Here is a 12,128-nt window from a genome sequence, read left to right as displayed (position 1 = left end):
TTCAAAACCCCGAAAACGAAGGACGCGTCTGAGTATCCTTCGCGCCCCACCATATCCCAGGATTCATTGCTCTATGAACAATAAACAGGCGGAGTCTAGTGTACGGGCCGAAGAATTCGTTTTTAAATGTCAGAATTTTTTTAATATGGACATTTATACTGCAATGAGATGCTAAATAACATGCCAGTTATTAATGATATTGCAGGTAAACCTGTGCTTTGAGTATTTACTGAAGAGTAACGTTTATAAAAATACATTGAATTTTGTTATGAAGTTATACTTCCCACCAAACATGTGAATACATGTTCAACGCATTTTCTTTTCGGCATTTGTGGGTGATGTGATATTTGTCGAACAGCGCGCTAACACGTATGTAACGGGGCAGAGCGTGGTCACGCAAACATACGTCTTGCGAAGACTAGACTGTTTCATTTAACAGCCGTGAGATGCAGCCTACCCGGCCTTCGAAGTGTTTGGCCACCGTGGGCTGCGGTCTACGCGGTCTACATAGGCTGCAGCCCCTGAATTGAGATGCAGCCTGTATGATAATTTCTGCCCGCTGTGAACACTAGCTAGCGTTAGCGTACCACCGCTAGCTAGTTTAGATTCATTCCTTTGATGCCCTCGTGCGCGTTGTTTACATATTCCGCTTCCGAGGAACACGAAGCTGTGGAACTTTATTTTGCTTACGAAGTTATCTAGTACAGATGTTATTGTTTATTACGTTTCTAAAGCTGTACTGTCATACTGTACTACGAATTGGGACAGCCTTTAGCACAGCGCAGTGACGTAACCGGCCTACAAATGCGCATTTTGTAGGCCGGTTACGTCTCTGCGCCGCGCCGAAGGCTGTCCCAATTCGTGGGCTCCTTCTTATGTGGCCGACGAATGTAGCCTTCAAAACCCCGAAAACGAAGGATGCATCTGAGTATCCTTCGCATCCCACGATATCCCAGGATTCATTGTTCTATGAACAATAAACAGGCGACATGGCGGAGTCTAGTGTACGGGCCGAAGAATTCGTTTTTAAATGTAGGTATTTTTTAAATGTGGAAATTTATACTGCAATGAGATGCTAAATAACATGCCAATTATACTATAGTATCTCGAAATAATGACTTAGTATCTTGAAATAACGACTTAGTATCTCGAAATAATGACTTAGTATCTCAAAATAATGACTTAGTATATTGTTTTTTTTTATTTTAGGTGGCGGGAATGGGCTTCCATAGAAACACAACTGTGAACAGGGAATCTACATTTTTTATTTTGCCCGTGCTGGAGAGAGACAGTGAAGAGGTGGGATTATGGTATTTAATTTTTTTGATTTTAGTCATACCGATAAGACAACTGAGTAAAATTATTATTATTTAATTCAGTGATTTATTAATTGTCTAGGGCTTTAACTGAAAAAAAAAAACACTCCACACTTGGCCAACTTTTATTCTAGTGGTCGGAGTGTCGCCAAGGGCAACACTTTGTTGTCTTCCGCGAAATACCTCGATACCCTATTTGAGCCTTGTGCGCATGCGCTAGGTTGAAAGTTGGCTAGTAGTTGGATAGGTTGTTAGTCAGCGAGATAAACGTAAAGATTTATTTTCCTTGAAATGGCGCATTACAGAGTAAGTACATGTAGTGTTTGAACGTGATACGGTATTCGGGCGTTTAGTCCTGTGCTGTCAAGTCGCAAAAACATGCTTTTGTTGACGTAGTAAAGTCAGAGAGTTTAGATTCAGACAGTTAGCATAATTAGCTAGCGACCTGACAAAATTAGCTTTAGTTGCTCGGTTGCTAACGTGTTTTTGTTTTCTGTTTAAACAACATATGATTTCATAGTATTTGTTACCACTGCAAGACATAAAAATCGCATTGTGCTCTTTTTATCGAAGAAAAAACGCATGTTTACATTTATTTGTATTTAAAGTACTATTCTAACCACGAGGTCCGGTGTTACCGTCGGTATGTGCTACTTAACCTAGAGGCGACATAACACGTTTTGTGTTTATCAAACGGGCTAAATAATATAACAAATCTGCTATTGAATCTCGCTTCTTAGCATGTTTTGGACAAAGTAACACGAGTAGTCCGAACAGCGGCTTGAAATATCCTTGTGTTCTATGTAATTCTCCCACACACCTGACTCAGATTACTAATGCTAGCTGATTAGGTCGTTTATCAATTATCTGAATTATTCTAAAATAAGGGAGTTGGAAGGATGGCTATACAACAGATGGATATACAAAGTAACCAGTAGTCACCAGCTTTACCTTGTGAAAAACCTTGTGTACTTTATGTATATATATATATATATATTTTTTTTTTTACTCGTCTTGCATAGGAAAGTAATTTGTGATATGTCTATTTTCAGGCATCAGAGTCAAAACGGGAGCAGTTCAGAAGGTACCTTGAGAAGGCTGGTGTTATGGATGGTCTGACTAATGGTGTGTCCTGCTTTCAAATGTACCAAAAGGATTTGAGCTTAAGATCATTATTTTTGAGTGTCTCTTTCACTAATATTTTCTCTGCTTATAGTATTGGTGGCATTATATGAGGCGACGGAGAAGCCCAATGATGCTTTGGAGTATCCTTTGTGCAGTGTTCATTTACTTACAGATGGATACTCTGTGAAGCTGGTTTTAAACACAGTTTTTAATCAAGCCCATGTGTCAATGCTTGTAAAGTGGCAGATTTTTTGCATTCTGATGGTTGCTGTTCGTGGTGTTGTGAGCCTTAAATATCCTCAGTTTTATAAAGCAGCATCTGGGACCCGGGGCAGACTCCACTGATGCTGAGGGCTCACGGGTGGAGCTGTCAGAGCTGCAGCACAAATACGACTTACTGCTGGAAGAGAACAAAGAACTGAAGAACAGGGTGAGAATATTCCTAATCCCTAACCCTAGAGAAGAACAAAGAACTGAAGAACCTGGAATCTCTAATTCTACCTTTCCCTAATAATTAATCTATAACACTAGAAGAAAAAAAGATTAACAGGTTTGAAGCAACACTAGAACACTAACCCCAGCCATAGTAGAGTGTTAATCAGTGAGCCTATTAAATCTGGCATCTCGGCTTCCACCATGAAGTGTGGCACATTTTGGGGTTCTTCTCCACACCTCGTATTTAGCGTACGACAGGGCTGCATATTAGCTTGATCTATGTCAGGTTCTGGGAATCTGTAAGCAAAGTGGTGGTGTGGTTTCTGGGCCCTGGAGGCTGCTTGCTGATGTTGACATCCCTCTCTCCAGTTGCTGCAGTATGAACCAGCTGCTGACCACAGAGGAGTGGAATGAAGAACTGTCCTATTAAGAAGAAAAGATTGATTTGTTCTATTTATCTTGTTTCTATTCATTTTTGTTCAAGGGAAATTGTTTTGAGGGATGCTTAATTGAGATTTAAGTGCCAATATATTACTTTTCACTAGAGCAATTTACAATCCTTTTGTAATATACACAAAATTCTTTTGACAGATGTTATATATATATATATATTATAGTAACTGAAAGTACTTTGTTAAAATGTGACTAAACTCAGGAAATGGTTTCTGCATTACTTTCTGTGTGTTGTTTTCTGTGTTCCATCAATCTTTAAGCAGATCCCTGCCGTTGCAAGCTGGGGCCTCCTCAGACTTGTTTCTCCAGCACTCCTTTAACAAAGAGATTTATAGCCACACACAAATACAAGCACAGACCAACCTAAAAGAGACCCTGCATAGTAAGATCTATGATGGCATCATGAAATACAAATTGCAAAAGAAATTACAATGCCAAAGTTAATACAACTTTATTTGCCATTCAATAAAGGAATATTAATTAAGCAAAAGCAGGTCGCAAAAAGATTGTAAAATAGCCAAAAGCCATTTTCAGCCTGCAAACTCAAGGTTTCAGGGACTGCATTAACAGCCTCAAACTCATGATGGCACGTCCTTTGTTTGGAAGCATATTTCAAACAATCTAAAACGGGCTAATTACAGTGTGGTTAGGACTCCTTACGCTAGTGTCTACCAAAGCTGAAAATCCAACAAGAGTTTACAGCAGTTAAAGAAACTAATTGTGATTCCCAGTGTCACCTGGTGTTGCATCACTAAATGATCTTATTCAGCTTTCTTGGAGCCAAAACCTCTGGGTGTGTGAGGTGAAACTGTGAGTGTCATTGATTATTGTGATCTGCAGGACAGCAGCTGTCACCACAAAATGCCACATGGCTCTGAAAGTCCATTCATGTACTATATCTAGGAGTCTTATTAAATTCCATTCCCATGCAGATCTGTAATAAAACACCAATCACTTCTAGATCCGAAGATCAGTGATTGCTCGCCTGTAGCTTGTGCTTGCAGCCAATGAGGGTGGATGGTTTGGTGAAAGGGTGGGGCTGTGCTGTGAATCGGAGTCTGATAGGTGTGTCCGGCTGCATCTCCTCTGGTCAGATTTGGGGAATGACGTAGCGCATCCGGCCAGACTGGGGCACTGTGACTGCACGGTGGCAGCAGTGTGGGAGCTGTTGTCCTCTATCACTGTGCTGCAGTTCCATGGTCCACTGACCCGCCGGGCTCTGTGCACAGCATCTGAGGACCAGACAGCAGGGTGGGGTGAGAGCAGCCCAGATAGACAAGGGTCAGTGCAGCTTTCACACTCGAGCTGCTGTGAGTGCTCAGGATTGAAGCCAAGAGGAGAGCGGGTATCGCTGCTTGTGTTGTTGGAGTTGCTGTTGCGCTCTGGGGGACTAGGTGTGCTGTCCTCTCTTTCCCTTTGCATGTCTGCATAAGACCTACCCACAGAGTGGAGGAAGGGATGGGAGGCACTGATGCGTGCTGGGTAGGTGGGGCCATTGGCCTCCTTCTCTGTGAGTAGGGTGTACCCACTTGGAGCTGTGGGGATGGTGGCCTTGTTACCCTGGCTCATGCACACCTGCTGCACCACTGAGTTAGTTTTGGACCTGCTGCAGTAATAATCGTCCCGGTCCTCCTTCAGAACCCCCCTCTTCAGCCTCTTGTAGCCTAGGTGCACAATCTCCAACAGGCTGAGGAGCAGCGACACAACAGCGATCGCCTGCATAAATACCATGAACACGCTCTTCTCTGTGGGCCGCGAGACAAAGCAGTCCACCACGTTGGGGCAGGGCTCTCGTGCGCACCTGTACAGTGCCTCCTGCTGGTGGTCGTACAACAGGTACTGGCCTAGCATGAAGGCCACCTCTAGCAGTGCACGGGTCACCACATGGGCGATGTAGGTGCGGAGCAGCGACCCTCTCAGAGGAGCCTTGTTCAGCTTTGCTTGCTCCAGCTGCTTCAGCTCCCTCTCCACCCGTTTGCGAAAGTCCACCTGTTCCACATCCAGCAGCTCCAATTCCCGCCGCAGTGCCACCTTCCTGCAGTACCGCTGCTTCTCCAGTGTGCGCAAGCGGTAGATGGCATGGCCCATGTAGACGAGTGAGGGCGAGGACACGAAGATCACCTGCAGCACCCAGTAGCGGATGAGGGACACGGGGAAGGCACTATCGTAGCAGACGTTACGGCAGCCCGGCTGCTCTGTGTTGCAAATGAAGTCGGTCTGCTCATCGTTCCACACGTCTTCTGCAGCGACACCCAGAACCAACATGCGGAAGATGAAGAGGATGGTCAGCCAGATCTTCCCCACCATGGTAGAGTGAATATGCACCTCCTCCAGGACACCGCCAAGAAAGTTCCAATCCCCCATTTTCACGGGGACTCTGCTCCTGAGTGAGAGAGGGGAGGGGAGTTCACTAACAGGACTGGCTAAAAAACACCTTCCATATTCAGGCACATTTTTAGTTTGGCAAAAAATTGGATTTTTGAAAAAGAATTTTGCAGTATTCATTTTCTTAGCAGGGTAAATAAAGATTTTTAATTGTTAGCTGACCAACAACTATAAATAGTGTCAATATATATCCATGTTGTTTTAGTTACTATTTCTAGAAAAGACAATAATTATGCTGTTATTCAGCAAATTTTTCAGTAACTTTTCAAGTGATTGATCAATATGCATATCTTTATGACGAGCTGAAATTCTAAAATATTTTCTGGATGCATTACTTACCTTTTTTTTGAGATAATAAGACTTTGTAAGAAGATGCATCAAAGGAAGACATTCTTACTTCTTTTTAAATTGGTGCAATGGGAAAGTTAACTCAGTGCGAGACTGAGCTTTTCTTTTAGACATGAACACACCAGCATGTCCAGTGTGTATGTGGAAACCCATTGTGGTTTAGCTTCATGCCCTCTGAAGGGATCGACATGTGTTTAATTCAGCAAAGAGGAAAAGCCGGAGGGCTTCTAGACAAACACTAAACAAATGTAATACTGTTGAACTGTTACTAAAGCAGTCAGTAATACCTCAAGACTAATATCCATACTGCTTGAACTGTTTTTTAAATGGAGTTATAGTGTTTTCTTTATTTTAAAGTAATGTGTGGTTAGACCTTACATAGTTCATGAAGCATATATGGGTCCCTGAACACCAAATTAATTAATACACCATTAAAACATTTTCACATTTCATTCAAATGTAACACTTGAAACAATATAAAAAAATGGATACATGTAGGATGTTTTACCAATGCAGCTGTAACTGTTCAAACTTATCAATACTTAAGATCGATGGGTCATGTCCGATTTTATACATGAAGCGACTCTAAGCCTGGGGTTTTACATCCATTGATTGTATTCAGTTCCCGCCTCACATTAAAAAAAAACTCATCCCTCCACCCATCCTCCAACTCCACGCCACCCTGACTTACATTTTTATCTAGGGAATTTAGGAGATGCTCTTATTCAGAGCAACTTACAAAGTGCTTTGCATCTGTTCACAGAATGACTAGTTAGACAGGTCAGAATTCAAGAGGGTACAGAGTAATGGAGGAAGTGAAAGAGAGGTAAAGAAGAGAGTGCAGGCAGGGTGGGATGGATGGCATAAAGTGTCTGGGGTGATCTGTGATAGAAGGGTGTCAGCTAGAATGAAAGGAAAGATCTATAGGACAGTAGTGAGACCTGCTATGTTGTATGGACTGGAGACAGTGGCACTGACAAAGAGAAAGGTGAGGGAGATGGAGGTGTCTGAGATGAAGATGTTGAGATTCTCATTTGGAGTGATGAGGAAGGATAGGATCAGAAATTAGTTTATTAGAGGATCAGCACATGTAGCATGTTTTGGAGAGAAAGTTAGAGAAGCGAGATTGAGATGGTTTGGACATGTACAGAGGAGGGAGGAGAGGTATATTCAACGTTCAACACAAGACATTTACATTAACAATATCAACACCCAGAACTTTCATTCTAGTTACCTTATACTTAGTCTGATTGTGTGACTTGTGTATTCGTCTGTATAGTTTGGTTTTGTGTCATTTGTGTGTTAACAGGCCGCCCAATGGGGGATGGGTTCCCTTTTGAGTCTTGGTCCTCCCAAGGTTTCTTTCTAATCTCCACCATCATAGGGACATAGGGAGTTTTTCCTTGCCACTGTCGCCTCTGGCTTGCTCATTAGGGATTTGGACCCATAGTATTGTTAACCTTGTAAATCCTGTAAAGCTGCTTTGAGACAACATGTGTTGTGAAAATTTTATTATACAAATAAATTTGATTTGATTTGATATTGGTAGGAGGGTCTTAAGGATGGAACTTCCAGGCCAGAGGAGGAGAGGTAGACCTAAGAGGAGGTTTATGGATGCAGTGGTAGAGGATATGACAGGACACTCAGGACAGGGCCAGATGGAGGAGTTTGATCCGCTGTGGCGACCCCTAAATGGGAATTGCCGAAAGAAGAAGATCTGGGAGCAAGGACAGAACAGTCTTGGGGTGTGTCGTCTGTGAGACTTTAAGCATGGCGTTTAAAGTTTAGCCATATTTGATATTCGGAGTGTTCATGGTACAGATTTGACCATGGACATCTTGGGGGAGGGGCTTGTCCATTTTTGACTTTGTAGGCAAGCATCAAGGTTATACAGTAAAGGCCACACCTTCTCATTCAGTGTGTTTTCTTCATTTTCATGACTTCACATTGTAGATTCTCTTGAAGGCATCAAAACTATAAATGAACACGTGGAGTTATGTACTTAATATATATAAAAAAAAGGTTAAATAACTGAAAACATGTTTTATATTCTAGTTCTTGCACCCTTTGCTCTGATTACTGCTTTGCACAATCTTGGTATTCTCTCAATGAGCTTCAAGAAGTAGTCACCTGAAATGGTTTTCAGGTGTGCCTTATCAGGGTTAATTAGTGGAATTTCTTGCTTTATCAATTGGGTTGGGACCATCAGTTGTGTTGTGCAGAAGTGAAGTCAGGTTACTACACAGCCGACAGCCCTATTGGACAACTGTTAAAATTCATATTATGGAAAGAATCAATCAGAGCTAACTAAAGAAAAATTAGTGGCCATCATTACGGTCAGTCAGTCTGGAAAATTGCAAAAACTTTAAATGTGTCCCCAAATGGAGTCGCAAAAACCATCAAGCGCTACAGCGAAATTCGCACACATGAGGACTGACCCAGGAAAGGAAGACCAAGAGTCACCTCTGTTTCTCAGGACAAGTTCATCCGAGTCCCCAGCCTCAGAAATTGCAAGTTAACACCAGCTCAGATCAGGGACCAGTTGAATGCCACACAGAGTTCTAGCAGCACTCCCATCTCAAGAACAACTGTTAAAAGGAGACTGTGCAAATCAGGCCATCATGGTCAAATACCTGCTAGGAAACCACTGCTAAGGAGAGGCAACAAGCAGAAGAGATTTGTTTGGGGAAAAAACACAAGGAATGGACTCTAGACCATTGGAAATCTGTGCTTTGGTTTGATGAGTCCAAACTAGAGATTTTTGGTTCCAACCGTCATGTCTTTGTGAGACGTAGAAAAGGCGAACGGATGGACTCTACATGCCTGGTTCCCAGCGTGAAGCATGTAGGAGGAGGTGTGATGGTGTGGGGGTGTTTTGCTGGTGACACTGTTGGGGATTTATTCAAAACTGAAGGCACACTGAACCAGCATGGCTACCACAGCATCCTGCAGCAACATGCCATCCCATCTGGGTTGCGTTTAGTTGGATTATTTGTCAACAGGACAATGACTCCAAACACCTCCAGGCTGTGTAAGGGCTATTTGACCAAGAAGGAGAGTGATAGTGTGCTGCGGCAGATGACCTGGCCTCCAGTCACCGGACCTGGGGGGTATTCCAGAAAGCGGGGTTAACAAACTCTAAACTTAACCCTGAACTCTGAGTTGTCTTACCCCGATCTGACATACTCAGAGTTTTCGGTTCCAAAACGGCTGATCGGAGTTAAAGTAATCAGGGTCGCTCAACTCTGAGTAGGTTGACCCAGACAGAAGCGCGTTCACGCGTAACTATAAAAGGCATTCTTAATGGAACGCAGATAAATAGGATTTATCATGGACTTAAACGCGAAAATCAGCCGAGCATCGTATTTCACACCACTGTAGCTTAGGAGTATTAATGACTGCGTATGCAGAATATTTAGATATTATTAAACGTAAATGTAATACTGCGGTAGCTGCTAGAGAAAGGCAGTCAGCTTGTCAAAAAATTGCCAACAGAGTTAATGCGTGAGTGAAAATGATATTTTTATATTTAGCAGAAGGGTGCGATTATATTATTATTTTCTTCACCTTTATAATACTGTATTGAGTTTTAAAATATTTTTTAATTGAACACTTACTAATTCCAGGTCTAATCTGAGTGGTGTGAAACACACATGGCATCAGATAAAAATGAAGTATAAGAATATAGCACAAAGTGGTATGGCTGTATATAACTATATCTTATTCTTAAAATATATTATAAAATATATTTATTTACAAGAAAAATGAAATAATGAAACATAACAGTGAATTTGACTGTAATGTATATTAAAAGGTTACAGGGTGGATGGTGGGGTGGGATGGGTGGTGGTGCATAATTTAATGTGGAAAGCAGTGATTGCAGATGGAGTCTCTTGACAACTCCACCATCTCTGTTGTCACCCACATGCATGTAAGGTTCCTCATCTGTGGGCATGTCAAAGATGGTAGGCTGTCGCTCTTCCTGGATGGTTGCAATGTTGTGTAATACCACATATGCCATTATTATGTGGCACACCCTTTCAGGGGTTACTCTGAGCCCCTTCAGGCACTGGAACCTGGCCTCAAGGATTCCTAGGGTCATTTAAATTCTTGCCCTGGTTTTGCTGTGGGCCTGATTGTAGCGGGACTGTGGTCCAGGTGCAGGATCTGAATAGGGAGTCATAAGGTAGGCCTATAGGACAGGCAGGGATACCCTCTATCTCAATGAAGGAGGCCGTCATAGTGTCCTATAATCACACTAGGGTTTGCAATGATTTAACTATTACACTGATTTAACTATTACACAGCACTACCTCAGGCCTACTCTATTCAGATTTGTTGTACAGTGTGGAATCATACACGGATCCTGGCCATCTGGCTTCAACATTTGTGATGAGGTGGGAAGCATCACATATGATCTTGATGGGGAGAACGGTCAGTTCAATTCAATTCAACTTTATTTTCATTATGCTGAAACAGGGTTGTACAGCACAATGAAACACTTTTAGGCTAGGCCTCAGTGCAATTACATACTACAAAATATCACAGCAGCAATTACATACAACATAGTGCAGGACAACATAGTGCAAGACGGTCATGGTGCAAGCCAGGCAATAGACATTAAATAAGCAAGGTAAAAAAATGTAAAATAGATAACAGTATAAGGTATGAAATATAAAAATATAAGTACAGTATGTACAGTGTGTGTGAGGTAGGTAAATGGGACAGGGATAAAGTGCATGGTGCATGGTGCCAAAGGGCTGGTGGACTGGTCTCTGGACTGGTGGCAAATCTGAGATATAGTCAGGGGGAGGTAAGTCTATATATGTCCAGTTTGAGGGAAAGTGGCTGGTGGCAATAGCTACGTTAGTTTTGTTACCATTAAAGATAAGTACATTATTCATTAAGTATTATAAAGGTTAGTACCTGTACATTAATGCTATGGATGGATTTTCTGTTTATGTAATCGCCTTCATGTTCTAATGGTGCTGGAATAGGTAGCATATGTAGGTTCCATCAATGCAGCCAACCACTCTAGGAAATCCTTCAAATGTAAATGGAATTAAGTTTGTTATATACTGCTTCTCCTTTGCTTAATTTCTTTATTGTCCGTGTGAATTAAAGACAAACCAACGATGCTGTGGAATTCCTCTTTGATGTCCATAACTGGCTTAAGCTCAGCGAACACCACAAAACTGGGCACTAGTCAATTTAATGCCAGACATAGTTTTTGGACAGACCGACATACAGTAGCTTTGCTGACAGATCCCGCATCTTCTACACTATAAAAAAAAACTTCCACTAGCAAAAAACGAAGAGCGATGTATAACAATCTGGAGATAATTTAGGGCTGATCCGCGATGTGTAATATTTGAAATGTGACGCTTAATAATTTTGATGTAAGTATTGGATTGTGCTGAAAAACGATAACGTTCATTAAAAAATAATCCGAAAATGATAGTAGGCCTATGTCTATTCGGGGTTTTATAAGGCGTTCCCGACGAAGAACTCAGCGAATAAACTGAGTTTCAATATCCACATGATCTTCGAGGAAAGGACACGTCATGATGACGTGTTTGTAACTCTGGGTCAGGTCCAAGTTAACCTGCCAGCGAGCAGGTTAGCTTCAGAGCATAAGTTGCTATAGTAACTGGTTCTCTCTAAGCTCGGTTTCTGGAACGGAAAACCTCGAGTTTCCGTGAACTCTGAGTTAACTTACCCGGGTTTTCTCGCTTAACCCGCTTCTTGGAACACCCCCCTGAACCCAATTGAGATGGTTTGGGGTGAGCTGGACCGCAGAGTGAACGCAAAGGGGCCAACAAGTGCTAAACACCTCTGGGAACTCCTTCAAGACTGTTGGAAAACCATGTCAGGTGACTATCTGTTGATGCTCATTCAGAGAATGCCAAGAGTGTGCAAAGCAGTAATCAGAGCAAAGGGTGGCTATTTAGAAGAAACTAGAATATAAAACATGTTTTCAGTTATTTCACCTTTTTTTTAAGTACATAACTCCACATGTGTTTATTCATAGTTTTGTTGCCTTCAGCAAGTATCTACAATGTAAAT

At 42.1% G+C, this 12,128-nt stretch overlaps 2 protein-coding genes across 2 annotated transcripts; one reads left to right on the top strand and one right to left on the bottom strand.

Moving 5' to 3' along the window:
• Positions 1-1,471: 1,471 nt before the first annotated feature.
• On the top strand, positions 1,472-3,549 carry mycbp (MYC binding protein). The gene is made up of 5 exons (XM_077006632.1): positions 1,472-1,622; positions 2,369-2,441; positions 2,533-2,581; positions 2,745-2,871; positions 3,246-3,549. Exons 1-5 carry the CDS (start codon positions 1,608-1,610, stop codon positions 3,288-3,290), a joined length of 309 nt encoding a protein of 102 aa, XP_076862747.1. The 5' UTR covers positions 1,472-1,607; the 3' UTR covers positions 3,291-3,549.
• A 737-nt stretch (positions 3,550-4,286) lies between these two features.
• LOC143513943 (gap junction alpha-9 protein-like) lies at positions 4,287-5,729 on the bottom strand. Its single transcript, XM_077004624.1, has one exon. The coding sequence runs from the start codon at positions 5,691-5,693 to the stop codon at positions 4,287-4,289; it is 1,407 nt and encodes a 468-aa protein (XP_076860739.1). The 5' UTR covers positions 5,694-5,729.
• Between the last annotated feature and the right edge of the window lie 6,399 nt (positions 5,730-12,128).

The sequence above is a fragment of the Brachyhypopomus gauderio genome, chromosome 5, assembly GCF_052324685.1.
Source record: "Brachyhypopomus gauderio isolate BG-103 chromosome 5, BGAUD_0.2, whole genome shotgun sequence".
Lineage (NCBI taxonomy): Eukaryota > Metazoa > Chordata > Actinopteri > Gymnotiformes > Hypopomidae > Brachyhypopomus > Brachyhypopomus gauderio.
Note: the sequence above shows the minus strand (reverse complement) of the source record. Positions and strands in the feature narration are given on the sequence as shown.